Below are 25,782 nucleotides of genomic sequence, written 5' to 3'. Positions count from 1 at the left end.
TTCAAGGTTTTAGACTAAAAGGATCAGTGGACTTGAAGACATAGCAATAGAAATTACCTAAAATGAAACATCAAGGGAAAAAATAAGTTTAGAAATAAATACAGAGCATATACAACAGGCAGAAAAATTGTCCTTTACAGTTGTTCAAAATTATGAAATAATTTAGGCAATAACCAAAAATGAAGAGGGTACATTTTAAAAATACATATTTTGTGAGGGAGTATGAACAAAGGCGTCTGAAGATGCTGCTCACCGTCTCCCTTGCCCCTTTCTCTCTGACTTTGCTCCTTTGATCATCCCATCTTCCTTCTGAAGCATCCTTTTCTTTCAGCTGGCTCATTCCCATAAGCACATGTATCCACTAGTATCTACATCTTTGAGAAAGTTCTACCTTGACCACCACAACCCAGCTCCAGTTACTGCCCAATTGCCCTACTCCATTCACGAACTCTCTGACACCTGCCGTCTCTGCCTCCTCATCCGTCATGTACTCTTCAGGCTGCTCCAGTGTAGCTTCCACCCCAGCCTCTCCACCAGAATTCCTCTTCCTAATACTCCCCAGTGACTTCTGTGTGTGTGTATGAGAAACCATATGCATGACTTTATTCATTGCAGGATTTTGTACTCACCAATGACTTCTTTGTTGCTAAATTAAATGGATCCATTTAAATTCTCATCTTGCTCGCCCTTTCATTAATTTTTTAATAGCTATTTTATTTTTATTTGACTGCCCTAGGTCTTTTGTAGCATGCGGGATCTTTTTAGTTGAGGCATGCGAATTCTTAGTTGAAGCATGTAGGATATCTAGTTCCCCAACCAGGGATGGAACCCAGGGCCTCTGCATCTGGAGCTTGGAGTCTTAGCCACTGGACCACCTGGGAAGTCTCAAGTTATTTTCAACAGTTTATCACTTCCTTCCTCAGCAGTTTACCACTTCCTCTTTCCTAGCTTCTAGGACCCCACTCTTTCTTTGTTTTCTTCTCACCTCTCTGGCACCTCTTTATCAGATTTCTTGGCTTGGCACCTTCTTATCATCGCAACTTCTGAGTACTGGCATCAGTGTCCTAGGTCCTGAGGCTCTCTGTACATTTCTTCCATTGGTAATCTCATCCAATACTGCAGTTTTAAATACGCGCATCTGTGTGTGTGTGTGTGTGTGTGTGTGTTAGTCCCTCAGTCATGTCCAACTCTTCGCGACCCCATGAACTATAGCTTTCCAGGATCCTCTGTCCATGGAATTCTCCAGGCAAGAACACTGGATTTAGTAGCCATTCCTTTCTCCAGGGAATCTTCCCAACCCAGGTCTCTTGTATTGCAGGCAGATTCTTTAATGTCTGAGTCACCAGGGAAGCCTTAAATACATATATATTGGTGTGCTGCAGTCCATGGGATCTCAAAGAGTCGGACACAACTGAGCAACTGAACTGAACTGAATGATTATGAAACACTATGTATCTTGCTCAAAGGCATGTTTATCCTTCCTAACAAGAACATTCTGTTAATCTTTGGGTTGTATATGTATATATGTATGTACATATATGTGTGTGTGTGTATATATATATATGTATATGCCCATAACCAATCCAGGCTCTCCTCTGGGCTCAAAAGGTATGTTTTCAACTGCCTACTTGACAGCTCCACTTGACTGTCTCAAAGGCATTTCAGGTTTGTCATGTCCAAAACTGAACTCTTAATCTCTCCCCAACACAAAATAATGACTCTGATAGCTTACAGTGAATGATGTCAGATTCGTGATCCCTGAAGAAGAAGATTTAGTTTTGGGACCAGGAACCAAGCTTGATCACTCAGAGCTTTTGTGTGGCAGAAGTTCTATTGTGACATAGACATCAGAAGAGAGACAGAGAGTGCCCCACTCCTAGTCTTTTCAAGGCCTTATATACTTTCACCAGACCCACTCCTACAACATACATCTTAAATTAACAAGACTAGAACTAACAACAGAAAAGTATTACCATAACCACTTTCACAACATACACTTAGGACCCAAAGATTAACAGAATGTTATTGTTAGGAAGGATAAACATGCCTTTGAGCAAGATACATAGTGTTTCATAATCATTCAGTTCAGTTCAGTTCAATTGCTCAGTTGTGTCTTGGACTGCAGCACACCAGGCCTTCCTGTCCATCACCAACTCCCAGAGTTTACTCAGACTCATGTCCGTTGAGTCAGTGATGCCATCCAACCATCTCATCCTCTATTGTCCCCTTCTACCCTCAATCTTCCCCAGCATCAGAGTCTTTTCAAATGAGTCAGCTCTTTACATCAGGTGGCCAAAGTAGTGAAGTTTCAGCTTCAACATCAGTCCTTCCAATGAATATTCATGACTGATTTCCTTTAGGACAGACTGGTTAGATCTCCTTGCAGTCCAAGGGACTCTCAAGAGTCTTCTCCAACACCATATTCAAAAGCATCAATTCTTCAGTGCTCAGCTTTCTTTATAGTCCAACTCTCACATCCATACATGACCACTGGAAAAGCCATAGCCTTGGCTAGACGGACCTTTGTTGGCAAAGTAACGTCTCTGCTTGTTAATATGTTGTCTAGGTTGGTCATAACTTTTCTCCCAATGAGTAAGTATCTTTTAATTTCATGGCTGCAGTCACCATCTATAATGATTTTGGAGCCCAAAGAAATAAAATCTGCCACTGTTCCCCACTGTTTCTCCATCTATTTAACATGAAGTGATGGGACCAGATGCCATGATCTTTGTTTTCTGAATGTTGAGTTTTAAGCCAATTTTTTCACTCTCCTCTTTCACTTTCATCAAGAGGCTTTTTAGTTCTTCTTCACTTTCTGCCATAAGGGTGGTGTCATTTGCATATATGAGATTACTGATATTTCTCCCAGCAATCTTGATTCCAGCTTGTGCTTCATCCAGCCCAGCATTTCTCATGATGTCCTCTGCATATAAGTTAAATAAGCAGGGTGAAAAAACACAGCCTTGACATACTCCTTTTCCAATTTGGAACCAGTCTGTTGTTCCATGTCCAGTTCTAACTATTGCTTCCTGACCTGCATACAGATTTCTCAGGAGGCAGGTCAGGTGGTCTGATATTCCCATCTCTTTCAGAATTTTCCACAGTTTTTTGTGCTCCACACAGTCAAAGGCTTTGGCATAGTCAATAAAGCAGAAATAGATGTTTTTCTGGAACTCTCTTGCTTTTTCCACGATCCAGTGGATGTTGGCAATTTGATCTCTGATTCCTCTGTCTTTTCTAAATCCTATAATCATTAGTACAGAGCTTAAGGAAAAACATACCTTTGAACAGGATGAGTTGTTTTGTTATTTAATCACTGAAGTGACAGTGAAAGTCGTTCAGTCCTGTCCAACTCTTTGCGACCCCATGGACTATACAGTGCATGGAATTCTCCAGGCCAGAATACTGAAATAGGTAGCCTTTCCCTTCTCTGACTTCCCTGGTGGCTCAGATGGTAAAGCATCTGCCTACAACACAGGAGACCTGGGTTCAATCCCTGGGTTGGGAAGATCTCCTGAAGAAGGAAATGGCAACCCACTCCAGTATTCTTGCCTGGAAAAAATCCCACAGACAGAAGAGCCTGGTAGGCTCCATGGGGTCGCAAAGAGTTGGACACGACTGCACGACTTCACTTTCACTTCTCCAGGGCATCTTTCCAACCCAGGGATCAAACTGCCGACTGAAAAAAGATGTACAACTTGAGAGTTGCAAGTTAATTTGTACTTGGGGCAAAATGAGGACTGCAGCCCAGGAGGCAGCATCTCAGATAGCTCTGAGAGACTGCTCCAAAGTGGCAGAGGGGGAAGGTCAATATATAAGGTTTTGGTGAAGGAGGAGTTCAATACCATTTTTACAAAAGGTTTTCTGTTATTCATGAAGATCTGATGTCACCATGAAGGGATTTAGTGCATTTATAGATATGAGGAGATTGAGGATTGAGATCATAAATCTGTTCCTAAAAACATCCAACTATCTAAAGACCTGTCCCAGCAGATTCCCTGGAGCACAGAGTGCCTCACTCCACCCTGAATTCCCTCAGGGGTTTTTGAAGGTCCACGGCTATAGCAGCATGGGGTTCAACTCTCCATAGAGGCAGATGGCAAATGCCTTTGTTGTTCAGTCATTGGCAATGCTCTTGGTAAGTGCCAGTTTGTAGTTGACAGAACCCAGGTCTCCAGCATTGCAGGTGGGTTCCTTACCAGCTGAGCCACAAGGGAAGCCCAAGAATACTGGAGTGGCTAGCCTATTCCTTCTCCAGTGGATCTTCCTGACCCAGGAATCAAACTGGGGTCTCTTGCACTGCAGGCGAATTCTTTACCGACTGAGTTATCAAGGAAGCTAATAACCATTAGCTTTAATCATAAGCTAATAATCATTAGCTCTGAGCTTCAAGAAAGTTAGTCTTAAAGATTGTTGTCATAACAACTCAGAGTTCAAGAAAAAAATGTATTATGTGACTAAGACAAAGCAATGTAGAAAAAAAAAAGTTTGTGCCTTTCTCCTCCTCCAGAGCCCTGGACCCCTTTCTCCTCCTTGGGGGCCCCAGACCCCTTCTTCCTTAAGGACCTTGGACTCTTTATCAACCTACCTAAGAATTAACTCTCTCAACTCTACCCACAAGATTATTCAAGCCTGGGAGTCATCCTTAAGATCTCTCTACCCCTCAGCCCTCCTTCTCCCACATGCAATCTAGCACTGAGTCTTGAGATTCTGCCTCCAAAAATGGTCTTAAATATGTCTGCCTCTCGCCATCCAAGCCACCATAATCTCTCACTTGAATGATTAGTGTAGCCTCCCAACTGTCTCTCCAATTCCTCTCTTGCTCCCCTTCAATCCATTGTCCATGGAGTAACCAGAGGAAACTTTAAAAAATATAAATATATTTAAAATATTATATTTTAAAATATATATTGGGGGATTCCCTGGCAGTCCAGTGGTTAGGACTCTGAGCTCCTACTGCCAGCAGCTCAGGTTTGACCCCTGGTTGGGGAACTAAGATCCCACAAGCCACACAGTGTGCCAAAAAAAAATTTATATATTGAATGACACTCTCCTCTAATATTTCAATGACTTCTAATTAGTCTTAAGAAATCTCTCTACTTTTGGTCTACAGAGACTTTGATTTTCATTTGATTTCCTATCTCTCCAGCTTTATCCCCAAGAAAAATAAATGTAAAAAGGCAAAATGGTTTTCTGAGGAGGACTTACAAATATCTGAGAAAAGAAGAGAAGTTAAAGGCAAAGGAGAAAAGGAAAGATATACCCATTTGAATGCAGAGTTCCAAAGAATAGCAAGGAGAGATAAGAAAGCCTTCCTCAATGATCAATACAAAGAAATAGAGGAAAACAATAGAATGGGAAAGACTAGAGATCTTTTCAAGAAAATCAGAGATACAAAGGGAACATTCCATGCAAATATGGACACAATAAAGGACAGAAATGGTATGGCCGTAACAGAAGCAGAAGATATTAAGAAGAGGTGGCAAGGAGAACTATACAAAAAAGATCTTCATGACCCATATAATCACAATGGTGTGATCACTCACCTAGAGCCAGACATTCTGGAATGTGAAGTAAAGTGGGCCTTAGGAAGCATCACTGTGAACAAAGCTAGTAGAGGTGATGGAATTCCAGGTGAGCTATTTCAAATCCTAAAAGATGATGTTGTGAAATGCTGTACTCAATATGCCAGCAAATTTGGAAAACTCAGCAGTGGCCACAAGACTGGAAAAGATCAGTTTTCATTCCAATCCCAAAGAAAGGCAATGCCAAAGAATGCTCAAACTACCACACAATTGCACTCATCTCACATGCTAGCAAAGTAGTGCTCAAAATTCTCCAAGCCAGGCTTCAACAGTATGGGAACCGAGAACTTCCAGATGTTCAAGCTGGATTTAGAAAAGGCAGAGGAACCAGAGATCAAATTGCCAACATCCGTTGGATCACAGAAAAGGTAAGAAAGTTCCAGAAAAACATCTACTTCTACTTTATTGATTATGCCAAAGACTTTGACTATGTGGATCACAATAAACTGTGGAAAATTCTTCAAGACATGGGAATACCAGACCATCTTACCTGCCTCCTGAGAAATCTGCATGCAGGTGTTATGCCCAAGTCACGAAATCTCCCAATGACCACCAGGGAGCCAGTATCTGATGCAAAAGCAAGAGAGTTTTTATTACCAAGCTCGAGTTGGGGCTCCCACCATTACCGACGCAGCGGCTAAGAAGAGGAGCCCCGAGTTTTGGGTTACACTGCTTATATAGGGAATATTCAGGTGAAAGGGTAACAAAGAGGGTGTTCAGGCTGAAGGACTACTGATTGGTTACCCTCTTCTATAGGGTTGTGTGTGGATTTCTGATTGTTTTTTTACTTCCACGGTAAATCATTACTTCGAAGGTAAATCACAAATTCTTGAACTTAAAGTCAGGAGGTTTAACCTAAGGGCCCATTGGCTCATGAGCAGTGGGGCAAGGTTAGGTAATATCCAAAGTCTAAGTCTGTTTGCCCGGAACCTTTGCAAAATGGAGTTCTTTTACAAAATGGAGTAGCTTAGGCTCTTCACAGGTCAAGAAGCAACAGTTAGAATTGGACATGGAAAAAAAAAAAAAAAACATAAAAAATATATTTTAAAAAATAAAAAGAAGTGGACATGGAACAACAGACTGGTTCCAAATTGGGAAAGGAGTACGTAAAGGCCGTATATTGTCACTCTACTTATTTACTTATATACAGAGTGCATCATGCGAAATGCCAGGCTGGATGAAGCACAAGCTGGAATCAAGATTGCAGGGAGAAATATCAATAATTTCATATATGCAGATGACACCACCCTTATGGTAGAAAGTGAATTAGAACTAAAAAGCCTCTTGATGAAAGTGAAGAGGAGAGTGAAAAAGTTGGCTTAAAACCGTTGAAAGTGAAACTGAAGTCGCTCAGTTGTGTCCGACTCTTTGCAACCCGTGGACTGTAGCCCACCAAGCTCCTCCATCCATGGGATTCTCCAGGCAAGAATACTGGAGTGCCATTGCCTTCTCCAGGGGATCTTCCAGACCCAGGGATCGGACCCAGGGATTGAACCCAGGTCTCCCACATTGCAAGCTGACGCTTTAACCTCTGGGCCACCAGGGAAGCCCTTAAATACAAGAATACAGTCTCTCAGAAAACCTCCTATAGAGACACAGAACTTCAGATCTAAGTACTAACATCAAAGATTTCAAGGGAGGAAAGGAAGCCAGGTTGAAAGAAGAAGGGGGAGGAGGCGGGAGAGGGGGGTGAAAGGGGTGGCCTTACAGACATCTCCTGCCACCTACAGATACCCAGGCGTTATGGGACTTTTCCCTGGGCCTCCAGAGAAGGGAGGACTGGAACTCAGCCCTACCAGAAATCAGACCAGACCAGAACCAGAATTCGAGTTCTCTGCCAAGAGGAGGTGATCAGTCTCCAATCATCAGCTTAGGCTGAGGGCCCTTCGACCAGATTCCTGTGTCCAGGACCAGGGGACTAGAAAAACGGGGAAGGATAGGAAGGGTTAAGGAGAGGAAAGAGAGAGGGAAAGGGAGAGAGGTAAATAAAGTCTCTTGTTCCTTACTGGTCAGGGCACTCTGGCCAGTTGTCCACGTCAGGAGGAGATCAGGGACAAAAGGGACCCAGTTGCGGCCGCTGGGTCTGGTCCATTGGCAGGCAAGCTGGCCCCTGAGTACCCTGAGTGGTCAGGATGTCAGTCTCAGTGAAGAAGAGTCCCCGCCAGAGTTGCCATTTGTTGCAGGAAGGCGGACCCCTTCCAGGGCCCGAAACTGGGCTCTTGTCTAACACTCAGAAATGATTTATCTGAGGAGACACATCTGCTGACAAAGCAAGAGATTTTACTGGGAAAGGGCACCCAGGTGGAGAGCAGTAGGGTAAGGGTCCCCTGATCCCCACTTTATTTCTGAGTCTTATTTTTCCTTATTCTTTTGTGGTACTGCTCCCTCAGGTCGGTTCATTGTTGAGCTGGTCCTGACACCTGTCCATCACCAACTCCCAGAGTTTACTGAAACTCATGTCCATAAAGTTGGTGATGCCATCCAACCATCTCATACTCTGTTGTCCCCTTCTCCTCCCGCTTTCAATATTTCCCAGCATCAGGGTCTTCTCCAATGAGTCAGTTCTTCACCTCAGGTGGCCAAAGTATTGGAGTTTCAGCTTCAGCATCAGTCCTTCCAATAAATATTCAGGACTGATTTCCTTTAGGACGAACTGATTGGATCTCCTTGCAGTCCAAGGGGCTCTCAAGAGTCTCCAACACCACATTTCAAAAGCGTCAATTCTTCGGCGCTCAACTTTCTGAGCCAGTCCCATCACTTCATGGCAAATAGATGGGGAAACAATGGAAACAGTGACAGACTTTATTTTGGGGGACTCCAAAATCACTGCATATGGTGACTGAAGCCATGAAATTAAAAGATGCTTTTTCCTTGGAAGAAAAGCTATGACCAACCTAGACAGCATATTAAAAAGCAGAGACAGTACTTTGCCAACAAAGGTCCGTCTAGCCAAGGCTATGGTTTTGCCAGTAGTCATGTATGGATGTCAGAGTTGGACTATAAAGAAAGCTGAGCGCCCAAGAATTGATGCTTTTGAACTATGGTGTTGGAGAAGACTCTTGAGAATCCCTTAGACAGCAAGGAGATCAAACCAGTCAATCTAAAGGAAATGAGTCCTGAATATTCATTGGAAGGGCTGATGTTGAAGCCAAAAGTCCAATACTTTGGCCACCTGATGCAAAGAACTGACTCATTTGAAAAGACCCTGATGCTGGGAAATATTGAAGGCAGGAGGAGAAGGGGATGACAGAGGATGAGATGGTTGGAGGGCATCACGGACTTGATGGACATGAGTTTGAGCAAGTTCCGGGAGTTGGTGATGGATAGGGAGGCCTCGTGTGCTGCAGTCCATGGGGTCACAAAGAGCCAGACATGAATGAGTGACTGAACTGAACTGAAGAAAAGCCCATTCTTACGATTATGGATTCCTCATCAGGTTAACTCCTACTCCCCCTTTTAGTCAAACACCACTTAAAATATCTTCCCTGACTCTGCAATTTAAACTAGGTTTCCCTGCTTTTCTCTTATAGCACGTTGTACTCTCCCCTAATAGTTTTACTATAGTTGATAAATACATATTTTTTTCCAGTTTAATTGAGATATAATTGACAGGTTTGTATGATTATTTGCTGGTCACTGGGTTGTAAACTCCAGGAGGGCACAGCCCAAGTGAGTCTTGATATTTGTTGTCCTCATCCCACCTGCCCATTGTCTGACACAAAGCAGGTGCTCAATGGATATTTGTTGAATGAAATGAATTAGCCCGCTAAATGTTAGAGAACTCTGCCCCGTTGGCTAGGAGTAGCTTTGAATCTCGGCTTAAATTCTGGATAAGTGTTTTAAAAGTTAGGACTGAGGATAGGTGTCTCAGGTATTTCAGCTCACAAGCCCTCTCCAAATCTTACCTGCCACTCTCCACCGTGTAGTTTTTTTCCCTACCAATCCCTCTCTGTGCTGCTGGATTTCTGGCATCATGCACCATCCCTAACAATTACAGACCAAATAAAGAGAAGGATTGTGACAAGGACCCTACACGTGACTGCGTTTCCGTCCCAAGGCCAGAATATGACGCCAGTGGCTCATAGCTCCATTAAAGACTGCAAAGTGCACCACTTCTCTTCCCCCGCCCAGACCTGGGGACTCCTATACCCAGCACCAGGAAGCGCAAACTCTGGCGTGGACTCAGATCTTCCGTACAGCATGGCAGCCGCCGAAGGCGTCGCCCACGCCTGTGACTGCCGTACAACATGGCCGCCTACAGAGAGCGCCCCACACCCCCTTCCGCCCGGTGGCCGGAAGTTTCCCTTTGAAACCCTGGCGGCAGACGCGGTCTGTGGTACGGCAGTTACTGCCGAGCATCTTTTGAACCAGAGCGACGAGGCGAGCGGGCAGGAGCAGCAGGCACCTGGGTTCGGCTCTCCTGGGGCAGGAAACTGTGCTGGATGTGGGAAGTCGATGGGATGGGCTGGGAGTGGAGGATTTTCGCTCTCCTGAGTCGCGCTCTCCTGGGGCCTCCGCCTGCTTGGTCTCCTTGGCCCAGCCCTGGGTAACCATTCACCTTGTAACTTCTAGGCCCCAGCCGTGCCGCCTCGTTACGATGACCAGCGTGGTTAAGACAGTGTACACCCTGCAGCCCTCCTGTGTGCTGAGCAGCGGCCTGCCCGCAGGTGGGTGTCCACGGGGCCCTTACCCCCTGGCACTGCGAACCGGCCCTGGGGTGGTCGGGCCAGGAGTCTGGAGGCGTCAGATCTGTTGTTGGGGATGGGTGGCACCGGCAAGGAAGGGCATTCTACCGGCTTTGACAGCTTACTAACTTCCCTAGAACCGGGCTGTCTAGGTTATAATGGGAGTTAGGGGAAGTGCAGTAAGGTAGATATTTAGACTTGCCCCACCCCCCTGCTTCTTCAAACCGAACTCTGCTGCATTCACAAATTAGATTCAAGTTGCTGACTATTCTACAATATTATTCGCAGTAAGCTAGGGATCCCTTTTATACGTATCTGTTTTATTTCCAGACTTGGGGTGTCCTGAGGGACTGGGTTTGTTGTCAGGGAGGAAAGAAGAGAGTCATTTAAAAAGCAGGATAGTTGGGGAGAAGCACTAGGGTTCACACCGTGTCTGGTTCCCATTTGTAACTGCACAGTGTCCTTTATATAGTACATTCTCAGCAAACATTTGTTGAGTAGAGTGAGAGAGAGAGGGATCAGGCCTATCTAATGCTCCAGAACTTTGGGAGAGGAGGCATGATTAAAAGCAATGTTTGATTGCTGTGCCATTTTGCTTTGTGTGACTCAGCTTGGAGTTGAAATTATCTCCTAAATTCTGCAACTGTCAAGCTGCCTAATCTAGAGATTATAGCTGAGAATTGGTTTCAAACATGAGAACTGGGTGGCGGTGGAAGGTTTTGAAGCAGCTATTTAAGATCCTTTCCCAGGTGACTCCATGCAACTGATTGATGAGGCTAGTAGGATTGACCTATGAAGTAAATAGGCTTTTCTCCAAAGGCCTTACAGGATTTTGTTTGTCTTATATTGCTTCAGGACACCTGAATGGCAATCCTGTCATCAGCAGGGCTTAGGAGTTGATGGAGGAACTGGAGTCAGTTGTACACTGCCTTTCTCTTAGAAAGCGGCATCTTTAGTTCAGTGGGGAGTGACTGGCATCTCCCCACCCAAACTGGAAGTTTTCATCTCTTTGCTTCTTTCCTAGTCACAGCTTTACAGTCATATGTAACCTCAATATTAAAAAATTTTTAGGCTGCCTCTCAGGTTTTTTGATGTTAGGCAAGGGTTGGTTGGTTTTTTTAACAGATAACATATACACATGTTAAAAAAAAAATTCCAAAGTTTGAAAACGATATACAGTGAAAAATTAGTCTTTCCATCCTTGGCACTAGCCATCCAGTTCCCTCCTTAGCATCTCTCGTTTTAAGAAGATAATCTTTGTTAAACCCTGCTCAATTTTTCCTACAATACCATCCTTAGGTTCTAACAAATATGGTTTATTGGAACCAATCCCAGTCAATGAAGAGTGTTAATTTTTATCAGTTTGCTGTTGATACCTTTTTACATGAGATATTTCTTATCGTGTATGACTTATTAATACCTGAGAGAGGAGAAGGTAAATTCATTCACCCAAGGTTACCTTTTCTGACAGATCTCAGAAAGAACCCTTTTAATACTTGCTTCGTGTGAAAGAGTGTGGAAAATAGGATGTAAGTGCCCACTGAGTGTACCTATAAATGAAATAATTTGTTAGCCTGAGAAATCATATTTATTCCAAACTGTTGTGTAGCTAAAGTCATCAAAATAAATCTTTATCAAACACAAAGTTTCCTAATGCCTGCAATTCAGTGCTTTGTACCTCATTTCTTCATCTTGATTTAATCGTTGATTTCTTCAACTTAAGACAGGTCAAATTTATTAAAACTATTTTTGGTTGTGTAGTCTTTCTATAGTTTTGGACAGTGGGAGATTCTTAGTGTGGTGGCTCTTCCTGTTGCTGAGCACAGGCTCTAGGCGGGCTCAGTGGTTGTGGCACATAGGCTTAGTTGCCTCGGGGCATATAAAATCTCAGAAACCAGAGTATGGGCCCAGCTTTTTAAAGGAGCCATTTTACAATGAACAAAATGAAAGTTGGTATAAAGTAGAAGAATCCTTTGCCTGTATTAGATGGGGTAGGGTGAGTACTTAACTCCAGAACAAGTTACTTGGATTTGCTATGGAATGAAAGTGGTAGAAAGAGGTGTGTGGCAGAGGGCGGCATAAGGGCTGGGAGGCAGATGCTGTCTTCTAGGGAAGAAGAGTGTCATGTCAGGGCCATTTCTGTGGTTATCTGGCAATAGCCTACCAGGATCAGAACAGAATGCCAAATAAGGAATCTAATATGAAGCTCTAAGCTTAAAGATGGATAAACAAAAATGGATGATGGTAAAGGCCAGCATGGAAGAGGGAAGACAACGAAAGGAGCTACTTTAGAGATGGTCTTTGAAACTGACATGTTCCATTTACGCAGTAAGCAGGTTTTGAATTTTTGCTAATATGCCAGATACTCTCCTAGATGCTGAGGTACAAAGACATCTGCAAAGCAGGAGGCCCCAGCCTCCGGAATCTAATGCCTGATGATCTGAGGTGGAGCTGGTGTAATAATCATAGAAATAGAGTGCATGATAAATGTAATTAATGCACTTGAAGCATTCTGAAACCATCCCCACCCCACCCCTGGTCTGAGGAAAAATTGTCTTCCAGGAAACTGGTCCCTGGTGCCAAAAAGTTTGGGGACCACTGTCTTAGAGAACTAGTTAGTGAGCCAGTCTGGTCAAAACAACTAAGCAACAGCTGAAGCTTGAAACAGCTTACATGTAGCTTAGGGGAGCAGGCAAAGTGCTTAAGAGCAGAATGAGATAGTTCCATTGAATTTCTGTATGAGGCAGGATTCAGCTGTGTTTTGCCTTGCTGGCAGCCACACTGCCTCTTGTGATCTTTGCTTATATGAATCTCCACCCTCTGGCCATTCGGTTTGCTATATCGTCAAGCTTCTGGCCACCCTCAAACACACTGCACTGTCACATTTAAAGAATTTTGGTTTCTATTCCCAATTGGTCTACAAGTCTTATTCTTCAGGATTTATAGAACTGGCAGCTGTTGGTCATGATATGTGAGGTTTCACCCTCTTGTTTTCCTTTGCAGATGCACAAACTCGAGCCACTTTTAAGAGCCAGTTACCTGTTAAGTCCAAAGAAGTTGATATTTCCAGACCTTATTCAGGAGCTTCAGAGAATGATGTTACAAAAATCATCAAACCGAGACGAGAGAATGGGTGAGAGTCAGAACATCAGTATCCAAATAGAACTTCCTGTTAGAAATTGCTCAGTACCAAGAATTAGAGTTTTGCAGAGCATAAGGTGTCTGATGGATTGGCCTGTAGTCAGTGGCCCAGAGCATCACAGCATTGCTGAGCTGTTTTTCAGAACCCTCGGTATCGATAGCTCAGAAGAGGTGCAGCCAGGGTTATAATAGGTACTTTCTTCCTCTCTCGGCATTTGCTTTGCATGTGCAAATAGCAGCACTGCAGCCAAACCCCAGCCCTAAGTGGTAGTCGTGGCAGGTGGGTGCTAGTTGTGAGCCTGAGTTGCTAGTGTGAGCACAGGCCAGCCTGGCGTAGTGTGTGTGTGTATCCTTCCCCGAGTGCTCAGCTCCCACTGAGTCAGGTTGACATGAGGTAGCCACACCATTCTGAGCAGGAGCAGTCTCTCAGGCTGTCAAAGCGGTCAGGAAGGGAGCCCATTCCCTATTTCAATAGTCTGGGTGGAAACAAAAGTGTGTGGTGCCTCAGGGCTTCTCAAGCTTGTACTGTCTGCACTGTATATAATCTCTGGTTCTTGCCTTAGAAAATCAAGCTCTTTTTGTTCTGCCTTGTTCACAACATATGTAAAAACAGTACCATGATTCTCTGTGATTGATTCCTTTGTTATTATTATTTAATTGAGGTATAGTTGACATATAACATTGTGTTAGTTTCAAGTATACAACATAGTGATTTGATATTTGTGTATATTGTGAAATGATCACCACAGTAAGGCTAGTTAACATCCTGATTTGTTTTTGCTTCTCTAGGCAGGTGAAGGCTACAGACACCTCTAGGAGGAACCTCAGGAAGAGGTGAGCAGCAGGGTAAAGAAAACTTGGCCACCACTTTAGGGTAGTGGGGCTTAATACAGAGTGGGGCTCTGGTTGTACCTCAGAATCACTCATGGGACTTGTTTTACCATGTTGGAGTCTGGCGCCACCTCAGAAATTGGAATGGAATTTTCAGGGGTGAGACGCAGCCAGGCCTAAGACCCATTGTCAGGGCAAGAGTCGGTGATGTGACAATCTTGAGTAACAGACAGGAGTTTGGGGGCTCCATGCCAGGACCACTGCTTAAACCCAGTGATAGCCCATTAATAAGGGCAGGAAGCCCTCAGGATGGGAGAAGCTGCATGTGTTAGTGATTTCAAAATGAGTGTTCTACTGCTGGTGGTAAAATCTTGGAGAAAACTGCATCTTTCTATGCTTAAGCCTTGCTTGGCCATTTCAGTCCTGAAGGCAGAAATAATATAAGCTGGAAAGTTTGTAGAAATAGGTTGTAATTCCACATCTATTATTTGAGGATGTCTTAAAAGTTCTAAAGACAAAATACTATTAAGACAGACTCAGAGAACTTTAAAAAGATTCAGATTGATGATGATAATGGCAATTACTGACTAAAGTTTACTATGGGTCAGTAGTTCTGTCACAATTTGCATGTATATTCTCCTTTATCCTTCACAATAATAATAATATGAGATGAGGGTATTAATTCTACAAATGAGGAAACAAACCTGAGAGGTTACAGAGCTCCCTGAAGGTCGTATTCCACTATGTGATGAGGCCAGGATTTGAACCAGCCTGTTTGTGAAACTCCATAGCCCATACTCTTAACCACTCCATCTCTTTATCTAAGTACAATTGTCATTACAGCTACAAACCATTGAGTAAACAGAAATCAGAAGAAGAGCTCAAGGATAAGAACCAGCTCTTAGAGGCTGTCAACAAGCAGTTGCACCAGAAATTGATTGAAACTCAGGTAAGAGACCCACCAGACCTCTGCCATCAGCTGCCCTGGTGATGTATGTGGACTCCTGAGGGACCACACCACACCAGATGGTCCTGAGGGCAGGCAGAAAAGTCACTGGGCTTGTGCTGTGGCTGTTCCCAAGGAATGGGATGGGCCTGCCCTATCTGCATGTTCACCCCAACAGGGAGAGCTGAAGGACCTGACTCAAAAAGTAGAGCTGCTGGAGAAGTTTCAGGACAACTGTTTGGCAATTTTAGAAAGCAAAGGCCTCAACCCAGGTAGGAACTGCCTTCAGAGGAGTCAGTGCTTGTGCCCTTTCCTGAGAGGTTCTGGGCTGTGTGGCAGGAGTTTAGCATGGTGTCAGCCGACCTGGGCAGGGCAGGGGTTGCCTAGTAAAGCCCCGAAGATTTCAGGGAGCGCCTCTCTGGTCTCGGGTGGTGTTGACTCTGCCTGCCCAAAAGTGTTTCCGGTGTTGTGGAGAGAGGGTTATCTCTTTCTTACCTGAACACTTTATGCCATTCTTTTGATGCTGACAGGTATGATCTTGCAAATAGATCAGAAATATCTTCTTTCTTTCAAGGAATATGGCACACAAGGAATCTTCATGGGTGGAGAGAGAGAGAGGATACTGTTGAAAAGGTTCTGAAGCTGGCTAGTAATCTCTGAGTCATGATGTGATTCTTGTTCTTACCCTGTCCCTAGACTGCTGCTGCTGCTAAATCACTTCAGTCGTGTCCAACTCTGTGCAACCCCATAGACGGCAGCCCATCAGGCTCCCCCGTCCCTGGGATTCTGGGCAGACTGTAACAGAGGAAACAGCGGAAGGGATTACCCAGAGACTGTCAGAGAGCCTGAGTTGAGGAACTTGAGGATGCCCAGGGAAGGAGCCCCAGCTTCTTTGAATTAGAGTACTGATTTTGAATGCTGCCATTAAAATAGTGCATTTTAGGACATATTCATTATAGTCACCATACACGTTTTTGCATGATTTTAATTGCCTATGTGTGTGCATTGTTTTTACAATAAAAATGTTGAAGGCCTATAGAGATTTTAGAAATAGTTTTATGTACTGTAAACAGACCTAAAACCTATACATTTCTTTTGGACAAATTTTCTGCTGAGCTGAGAAGAAAGTTTTGGCCATATCCATACCTGGAGAGGAAGGAGAAGTAAAATCCAGCTCTGGAGAGCAGGCATGGGGGACCCTGCCAAGGTGAAAGCTCAGGAGAGAGTGTCCAGGCCCAGACCCTCAGAGAAGTTTCCCTCATGAATACTCCTGTGGAGGGCTTTTTATTTTAAGTTGCAGTTCCCTAGTCAGGGCTGACTCTGTTGTATCTACTGGTTTTAGGCAATGAGACCCTGGCGTCACAGCAAGATTCCACTGCAGATCACATGGACTCCATGGTGAGGGGGCAGGTGTGAGGGGGTGAGGGCCCAGTGAGCGTGGGGCCTTGCCGATCTAAGCAGTTCTCTGCCATATGCTCGGCAAAGCCCACGAAACAGCCTTTAGTTATCCAGGAAGAGGGTGGTTGGATGTGCACTCAAAATAGCATATTTTCCATAAGGGTGACTTTGTGCTTACAAATAAGAGTGAGTCTAAGTTGAAAATGTACTACTTTAAAACCCATAGTAGGGTGGACTAGTGGAGACAGCTTTCTGGTTTCTCTGTTCTACGCTTTACCAAAATTTTCCCCTTACTCCTTTGCTAAGAACTGTGTCTTACAAAGGTCCAGCCTGAATTAAATTTGTCCTCTCTTTGGTTCCTTCCCCGAGGTAGGAAGGTAATTTGTTTGGGATTAAAGGTTTTTGATCTTCTATGCTCTCTTCCCCAGGAAGATCAGTTGTCATCTTAAAATACTAGGCATGGACACCTCCTCTGCTCCTCAAAGCAACTTAGTCAGCCCTTCAGTGGCTACTGCCTTTCGTTCGTATTGCCTGTGTAGCACGGAGCATGTGGAGGTGTAGTCCTCTGTCCCTCCTGTGGACTCCGTTTCTCAGAGGAGCCTGGCACGTGTGTGGACACTCAGTAAATGACCGAATGCAAGGGATGTTAGTGATCATCTAATTCAACTCCTGTGAGGAGAAGAGTTTATATGAAGAAAAGTTCTTACCTTTCAATAAAGATCTGTTACTATATTTGCTACTGCTTTTCTCTTAGCTGCTGTTACAAACTTTGCAAGATGAACTGAAGCTTTTTAACGAAACAGCCAAAAAGCAGATGGAGGAGTTACAGGTGAGAGGCAGACATCACCCCAAGGCATAATTACCATTTCTTACCACAATAGGAGGATCTCTGGAGGACTCTTTTATTTATCTATTCATTTTTAATAAACTATTTTGCAACAATTTTAGATTGTGACAAAGTTGCAAAAATAATAGAGAATTCAATTCCCCTAATATTAACATCTTACATTGTCATGGTATATTTGTCAGGACTAAGAAACCAATATTGATGCATTACTATTAACTAAATTCCAATACTTTGATTTCACTGTTTTTTTCAACTAATTTTTTGTTCTAAAGATGCTTAGAAATGTTCACATCTGCAGGGCATGAGACAGTGTGCAACATGCCAGATTACTCCAGGTGAGAGTTGACACCTGTGTGAAACCTATGCTGTAGAAACTTGATATCTCAGGGAAACCTGTAATAGGAAACCCAGATTCTTGGGTCTCGACTCCTTTGAATTGCTTGGATGAACCATGGGATACTACATGGAATCCTAGAGGATTTCATTGCTCCAGCTGAGATAACAGATTCTGTAGTAAAGACAGTTCTTAAAGCCAACACAGATAAATCTAAAACGAGACAGTGTGTGTCAATATTCCAGTGGTCTTACTCAATGGAACAGAATGTTCTGGTTATTGTATTGTCTTTTCTGAGTCAATGTTTCGTGGGGGTTTTTGTTTTTTAATGTCTTTCCATGCAGGCCTTAAAGGTAAAGTTGAAGATGAAAGAAGAAGAGAGAGCCCAGTTCCTTGAACAACAGACCTTATGTAGCAGTCAAGTAAATGATTTCACAGCAGCCCTTGAGGAAATGGAGCAGCTATTAGAAATATGATAAAAAGCAGGTGGCCACATGGCTCTCCCTTGGGGATAGACTTTCAGAGGCAGCTACTTAGAACATCTGCTTCTTGGCCGTGATCTTCTAGGACTCACCATCCCCAGAATGAAAATAGTTTCTGCAGTAGGATTAAAGACAGTTGATGTTGGAATGGCAATTCCTCCCTTAAGCAAGCATTCATTCCCAGCCTTCAGATTGTCCAGCTCTCCTGAACCTCACAGTTCATAATTAGGGCCTACAGGAGAGGAGGCCTAAAAGGTTGGATCAGCCTCCTAGGACCAAAAAGCAGCACATCATTAGCATCAGGAGACTCTAAGCCAGCCACAACCAGAGAAGCCAAAAGACGTGCAGGAAGAAACAGTGAAGGATACATGCTCCATGGGAGACATCACTGAAGAGTCACGTGGTCCCTTCCTGACTTGGAACACATTCTGTCCCATCCTGGCTGGGCTCTGTAACCTCACTGTAAATTTATACACTGAAAGTTACCTGAAATGGCTTAATAATGGGGTGAAGGTATAGATAGCAATAACAGGTATGAAACAATACACCTTGGAGCTTTTAATCTAAATCATTTCTGTGTTGTTTTTTTTTTTATAAAGTGTTACTTTTAAATAAATATTTCTATAATTATTCAGACTGCAACACTGAGAAATGAAAATAGCTTTTTAATCTAAATATGGCCACTGAATACTACTGAACTAATCTGTTAACAAGTTCAAGGTTACAGTTTCACCCAGAATGTTTTTCTTCTATTTAACCCAGAGTATTTTTCTTCTACTCATTTTAAGTGCTCTATGACTGGCCCCCCTCCCCACCCCCTCTTCTGTGAGCATTAGTCAGTCTTCTGTGGGTGTTCCCTGTTTTGCAGCAGTGTGTGCCAGACTCCTTCCACCAGGTTTGTGTCACTAGCTGCCTGTATTCCTAAATATGCTTAATCTCTGCTGTTGCCTTGCGTGGCCAATCCTAGACCTGGCCTGCTAGACCATTAGTCAACTGAAGTCCACAGCAGGCCTTCCCTCCCCCTCCTTCCCCCATGGTTCACCAAAGGGCACGGCCATAATTCCTTTTTTTTTCTTACTGGATCCCAGTTCCCCAACCAGGGATTGAACCCGGGCCCCCAGCAGTGAAAGTGTGGAGCCCTGACCACTGACGTGCTTGGTCATTCAGTCCTGTCCAACTCTTTACAGCCCCATGGACTGTAGTCTGCCAGGCTCCTCTGTCCATGGGATTCTCCAGGCAAGAATGCTGGAGAGGGTTACCATGCCCTCCTCCAGGGGACCTTCCCAACCCAGGGATTGAATGCAGATATCCCACATTGCAAACAGGTTCTTAATGTCTGAGCCACCAAGGAAGCCCCTAACCACTGGACCTCCTAGGAATTCCCCATATTTCATTTCTTAGTCAAACTAGGCAGACTTTGGCTTTAGCCATCTCCCATTTTTCCCTGGACCTCCCAATTTCTTCACCAACTCCCCCTACTCTTTAGTATTACTGGGACTGTCCAGAGGCACCCAATAAGTCAAGTAACATCCCACCCTAATTTATAGGGCTAAAATTCTTTGCCTTCATGCCCATAATGCATTCACACAGTTGATTATGTCTCAAATATTTTGAGGGGGAAACCCAGTTAAATAATTCACAGTGAGAAGAGCTGGGTATTCTAACCATTTTCAGGATGTTTATAGTTTAAAAGTTTATTTGAAAGAAAAAAAGTGAAAGTGTTAGTCGCTCAGTTGTGTCCAATTCTTTGTGACACCATGGGCTGTAGCCCACCAGCTTCCTCAGTCCATGAAATTCTCCAGTCCAGCGTACTGGAGTGGGTGGCCATTCCCTTCTCCAGGGGACCTTCCTACCCAGGAATCAAACCCAGGTCTCCTGTGTTGCAGGTAGATGCTTTACCATCTGAGCCATCAGGGAAGCCCCCAAAGGTTATTTACCCAAATGAATCTGTAATTGGCGTTTCTGGTCCCCTTAAAAGTTCTACTTGCTTCTTGAGAGAAAGGGCAGGAAACTCAGCTGTGAGATCCTCACCTCCTTGTCCTGCCTCCCTAGTTAACTCCTAAGAATGAACCTATCTCAGCTCCTCCATGACTCATTTTACCCAATGTACAGACCCTGTTAGTTGGAGGCCTGGCCTCACAGGGGCCCTTTGCCCCACAGTTCTGGTTTGCACCACCAATCAGCATTTGTGCACTTTGCCTTTTCTCCTGTGCCCTCTAACCTCTGCTCCATCTCCCTTTTGTACATGTGGAGGTGTGTGGGTGCTTATTCTGGTCTGGAGCTGAATAAATTCATGCATTACCTGAATTCTGTGTGATGTGCAACCTCCACATTGCTAGTTGCTTATAGGAAACTTTAATGTCACGTGACATTCTTAACCTCAAAGATGCTTGCAGTACACGCAGTGAAACATTGCACAGGTGACATAAAGGTGAATAACAAAAGCAATAATTTATTACACAGTGGGTCCTGTGGTATGGTTATATGCTATAGTAGTTAACTGAGTTAGTTTGGTAGGGGAAGGCTTGATGGAGGAGGTAGCCTGGGAGTTGATGGAAAAGTAATACGTGGAGAGGCTAGCTAGAGGGTTGAGAACTTACCAGGTGGATGAATATGTGGAGATTAGAGGAGAGAAGTGCACACAGGACCTTGAAGCTTCATGCCTTTTCCCCCTGCCTTGCCCCGTGTGTCTCTCCCATCTGGTTGTTCCTGAGTTATATCCTTTTATAATAAACCAGATCTGAGTCTGTGAGCATTCTAGCGAGTCATACCCAAGGAAGGGATAATTGAAACTTCCAAGGAGAAAAAACTATGAGAGATTGGGAAAAAAAAAAAAAACTTGGAATATCCAGATGAGTCTTGAAGAACTGAGTAAGAACACTGATTGGGCTTCGTCAGAGGGTTGAAGTTAAGAGATTAGTTCTGATGCTTAAGAGAACACTTGTAATCTACCATATGTGATGTTTATGTGTACATGTTTATGGGTACATGGTGTTACTAGAAGTTTTGAAGAACCTTAAATGCCAAAGCAGGAGGTATAGATTTTTACCACTCAGGCGAGAGGTTTCCAAACTGTCTCAGTTCAGTGTTCCTAGTATCAATATTTTATGACATGCCGAAATAAACATGTAAAAGTTCTATTTTTTCAATATCCAAACAATAAGCACTTAATGTCTTAACAACTTAATAGATCTTTGAAAAAAAATACACAAAAATCTAAAAGTATTTTTATTTTTAAATAACTGCAGTTTTTACTAATAGGATGTTGGACATCTTAGCTTCTCAGACCTTGGAATCAAACTACCACCTTTCTTTCCTGTTTGATACTGAGAAGAATATTGCATGATCTAATCTTGAAATTGGCCTTCTTCAAGCTAGTAGTTCACATGTTGTCTAATATGTATTACTATGATTTCCCCTAAAGTTTATTCTGTAGCATCCCAGGGAGCTTGCTGCCCAGGGGTGTCATGGATCACAGTCTGGGAACCATGAATCTAGGTTAATAATGACTCACTAATACATTTTGATCAGGTAATCATCATAAAGAATGTTTAGAAAAATTAATCTAGCACTGTATGAAAGATGGATGGCAGGATTAAGAGAATAGGGTCAAAGACATCAGGAAAGCAGGAATCAAATGTATTAGGACCATGACAGCAAAGGTATAAAGAAAGATTTGACCACTATGGAGAACAGCATGGAGGTTGCTTTAAAAACTAAAAATAGAGCTACCACATGACCCAGCAATCCCACTCCTGGGCATATATCTGGAGAAAACCATAATTCAAAAAGATATATGGACCCAAATGCTCATTGCAGCACTATTTACAATAACCAGGATGTGGACTCTACCTAAGTGTCCATCATTGATGGAGAAATGGATAAAGAGGATGTGGTACATACCTACAATAGAATATTACTCAGCCGTAAAAAAGAATGAAATAATGCCATTTGCAGTGATGTGGACGGACCTAAACATTGTTATACAGAGTGAACTAAACCAGAGAAAGACAAATATATTGCTTATATGTGGAATCTTTAAAAAAAAAGGTATGAATGGATCTATTTACCAAACAGAAATAGAGTCACAGATGTAGACAACAAAATGATGGTTACCAAGGGGGAGAAAGGGTGGGGAGAGAGGCAAATTGGGGGATTGGGATGGATATATACACACTGCTATATATAAAATAAATAACTAATAACCTACTGTTTAGCACACAGAACTATGCTCAGTACTGTAATGACCTACATGGGAATAGAATCTAAAGAGTGAATATATGTATATACATATATAACTGATGTACTTTTCTTATAGCAGAAACTAACAACATTGTATATCAATTATACTCCAATAAAAATTAATTTTAAAAAGTTGAAACACAAGAAAACTACAGGTATTAGTTGATGGCATATGGGTGTGGGGGGGAAAAGAATCTACATACATAAAGGTTTTGAGCAAGGGTGACAGAATAAGAATTGGTTATAAAATTAGGATGTAAAAACCAGCTTGCAGCCCATTCCCAGCCAGGTAGATCTGGGCTGGAATCCCAGCCTACTCACTAAAAACTGGTCTTTTGCAAATTCTCTCAGTCTAATTTCTTACCTGTTAAGTAGAGATAATGTCTGTCTGAATGGATTGCTGTAAAAGTGAACTATGGCCAGCACCAAAGTCTGGTAGAGGTACTCAAATCCTGATGATTATTGATAAAGCTCAAAATGTATCTTGGCAAATGATAATCTTCTTAATCTTGCCATTTAACTTTCACTACTGTACACTATATCCTTCTTACTCTCTCTTCTCTCTTCTCTGTCTCTGGCTCTTTCTCCTTAGTTACCTGATTTTACCTTGTATTGGCAAGCCTCCAATACTCAATTTCCCTCTCAACTGGGAACTCAACTTTAACTGCGGCTCAAATTACAACCACCTTAAAAAACAAAGCACCCACTTCCATTCCCTCCAAGTTACTACCTACCCTCAATTAACAGTCAAAAGTCTCAAAATAAATAAATGAATATTTTTAAATTAAATAAATTGTTTTATCATTCCAGGACTTTCTTGGCAGTCCAGTGCAAGACTTTGCCTTCCGATGCAGTGGATTTGGGTTCCATCCCACATGCTTCGAGGCCAAAAAAACCTAAACACAAAATAGAAACAGTATTATAACAATTTCAATAAAGACTTAAAAAAATATTCCACATTAAAAATAAATAAAGGGAATTCCCTGGCAGTCCAGTGTTTAAGACTCTGCTCTTCCACTGTAGGAGGCCCAGGTTCCAACCCTGATTAGGAAACTAGGATCCCACAAGCTGTGCCACGTAGGCAAACAAACAAGCAGACAATCTCAAGAACTCACTGTTCTCATCCCTTCCAGTTCTTAAAGGCAAAAACAATTTTATAAGGTACCTAGAGTTGGCAAGTTCAGAGAGACAGAAAGTATACAGGTTACAGGTTACCAGGGACAGAGGGAAAGTGAAGGGGGAGTTATTTTTAACAGTTTTTGCTTGGCATGATAAAAAAGTTCTGGAAATGGATAGTAGTGATGGCTGCATTATATTGTGAGTGTACTTAATGCCACTGAACCGTACACTTAAATACGGCCAATTTTATGTATATTTTACCCTGGCTCAGATGGTAAAGAATCTGCCTGCAGTGCAAATAACCCCGGTTTGATCCCTGGATCAGGAAGATCCTCAGGAGAAAGGAATGGCTACCCACTCCAGTATTCTTGCCTGGAGAATCCCATCAGCTATAGATCAAAGAGTCAGACATGACTGAGTGACTAAGCACCACTACCGCTAGAATTTTAAAATAAAATGCAATGAGGCTCAACAAAGTGTACCAACTTTTGTAAGCATACAGGTTGATAAATTACTGCCCCCTCCAGAGATGAGCACCAATCTGACAGGAAATCACCCTCTATGAGTACTGTCTCTTCTCGAACTTCACGTAAACTGATGTGTCCATTTCATCACTGGTAAATAGAACAGAACGAATGGAAACTGCAGTTTATCTTTTTTCTTGATCAGTATTGTTAGGGCTTATAATTTTTATGTTGATTTTCTTGGTTATCTATTTCACAATTTCTATTGTTTATTATTCATTTCCATCTATATTTGGGGTTATAATTGACTGTTCTTTTTCTTTTTCTAGGTTCTTAAAATAGAAGGATAGATAAATCCATTTCAACTTTTACCTTTTACAGTGTAAGCATTGACAACTATAAACTTCCCTCTAAGGGCCAGGTAGTTGAATCTCGCAAGTTTTGCTAAGTCCTATTTTCATTATTTGTCTTTCCTTTAAAAGCATATTCTAATTTCCATTGTGATTTCATCTTTTATCTATGGGTAATCTGGCTTCATGTCTCATTACTCTACCAAAGCAGTTTTTTATAAGGTTGTATGAAAGAAAATTTTATGGCAAGACAAGAAAAATTGGATATTTGGCCGAATCACATAGCATGTGGGATCTTAGTTCCCTGGGTCTAGGGCAACCTGGCATTGGAAGCTCAAGAGTCAACCACTGAACTGCCAGAGAAGTCCCAAGATAAGAATAAACAATATTAAAAAAAATGTTCTCTGCTCTTTAGCTTCCTCTCTCTGCTGTATTATGCATTGTGTATCTGCATTTTGCATCAGCAAAACCTTCCCCATTGGCAGGAATGGGGCACCACAGAGGCTGATAACTTAGCGTTCCAAGCACGTAAGACAGTCTAAAGAATGTCACCGGGAGAAACTGAGACACACAACAGAGACACACTGACCCAAGGGTAACTCCTGCTCAACCACAAACAGCAACATTCTGGCATCAAGACAACTCCTTAAAATAAGATTCTTATGACAGTGGACTGATCTGGATTATGTAAACTGCATAAACTGGATTGTGTAAACACATCATCTAATGATAATGATCTCCAAAGTTTTGGTACCAGGGTCCAGTTTTGTGTAAGACACTTTTTCACAAGAGTAGGGTGGGGGTGTGTGGTTTTTGGATGATTCAAGAGCATTACATTTATCATGTGCTTTATTTCTATTGTAATTACATCAACTCCACCTCAGATCATCAGGCATTAGATACCGGAGGTTGGGGACCCCAGATCTAATGTATGGCCCTCTGTCTCAAAAAGTTTATGTAACTGACTTCTCACAGGCAGAACAGTTCTCTGAACCCAAATTTGAGGGTTACAGTCCTCAAATTTGGCTCAAATTTCTTTCATAGACTGACTCTTGATTAATTTTTCATTGATATATGCTTGGTGTAGTGGGCAGGATACCAGAGACACCCACCAGAAGATACCTGGAAGACACCTCAAATTGGCACTCAGTACCAGCATGGGTATTTTGAGCCTCACTAGCTTCTCAGCATCTCTCACCAGGTGTTCTGGTGAGTTCTCCTCATACATCCAAAGCTCATGTATGCATTGTAATGATCCTAAAAGTTTGATTTGGACTAGTTTTTATTCATCTTAAGGGGCACCCATGCATTTCCTATGCAGAGTCCCAGGGGGATCTGCAGAGGAAGTCCAGGGAAAA

General features: G+C 42.8%; 1 protein-coding gene across 1 annotated transcript; it reads left to right on the top strand.

The window, feature by feature from the left end:
- The first annotated feature begins 9,773 nt into the window (after positions 1-9,773).
- On the top strand, positions 9,774-18,715 carry KNSTRN (kinetochore localized astrin (SPAG5) binding protein). Its single transcript, XM_040226936.1, has 9 exons — positions 9,774-9,994; positions 10,158-10,252; positions 13,274-13,403; positions 14,201-14,245; positions 15,086-15,191; positions 15,367-15,460; positions 16,531-16,586; positions 17,341-17,415; positions 18,112-18,715. Exons 1-9 carry the CDS (start codon positions 9,786-9,788, stop codon positions 18,241-18,243), a joined length of 942 nt encoding a protein of 313 aa, XP_040082870.1. The 5' UTR covers positions 9,774-9,785; the 3' UTR covers positions 18,244-18,715.
- Positions 18,716-25,782: the final 7,067 nt, after the last annotated feature.

The sequence above is a fragment of the Oryx dammah genome, unplaced genomic scaffold (assembly GCF_014754425.2).
Source record: "Oryx dammah isolate SB20612 unplaced genomic scaffold, SCBI_Odam_1.1 HiC_scaffold_26, whole genome shotgun sequence".
In the NCBI taxonomy this organism is placed as follows: domain Eukaryota; kingdom Metazoa; phylum Chordata; class Mammalia; order Artiodactyla; family Bovidae; genus Oryx; species Oryx dammah.
The sequence above is the reverse complement of the archived record's forward strand: the minus strand, read 5'-3'. Positions and strand labels throughout refer to the sequence as shown.

Excerpts from the sequence above, each read along its gene's own strand:
- KNSTRN (XM_040226936.1), top strand. The coding sequence starts at position 9,786 with ATGGCAGCCGCCGAAGGCGTCGCCCACGCCTGTGACTGCCGTACAACA. Across the intron at positions 9,995-10,157 it reads CAGGAGCAGCAGGCACCTGG|GCCCCAGCCGTGCCGCCTCG; the intron begins GTTCGGCTCTCC and ends TGTAACTTCTAG. Across the intron at positions 17,416-18,111 it reads AGCAGATGGAGGAGTTACAG|GCCTTAAAGGTAAAGTTGAA; the intron begins GTGAGAGGCAGA and ends CTTTCCATGCAG.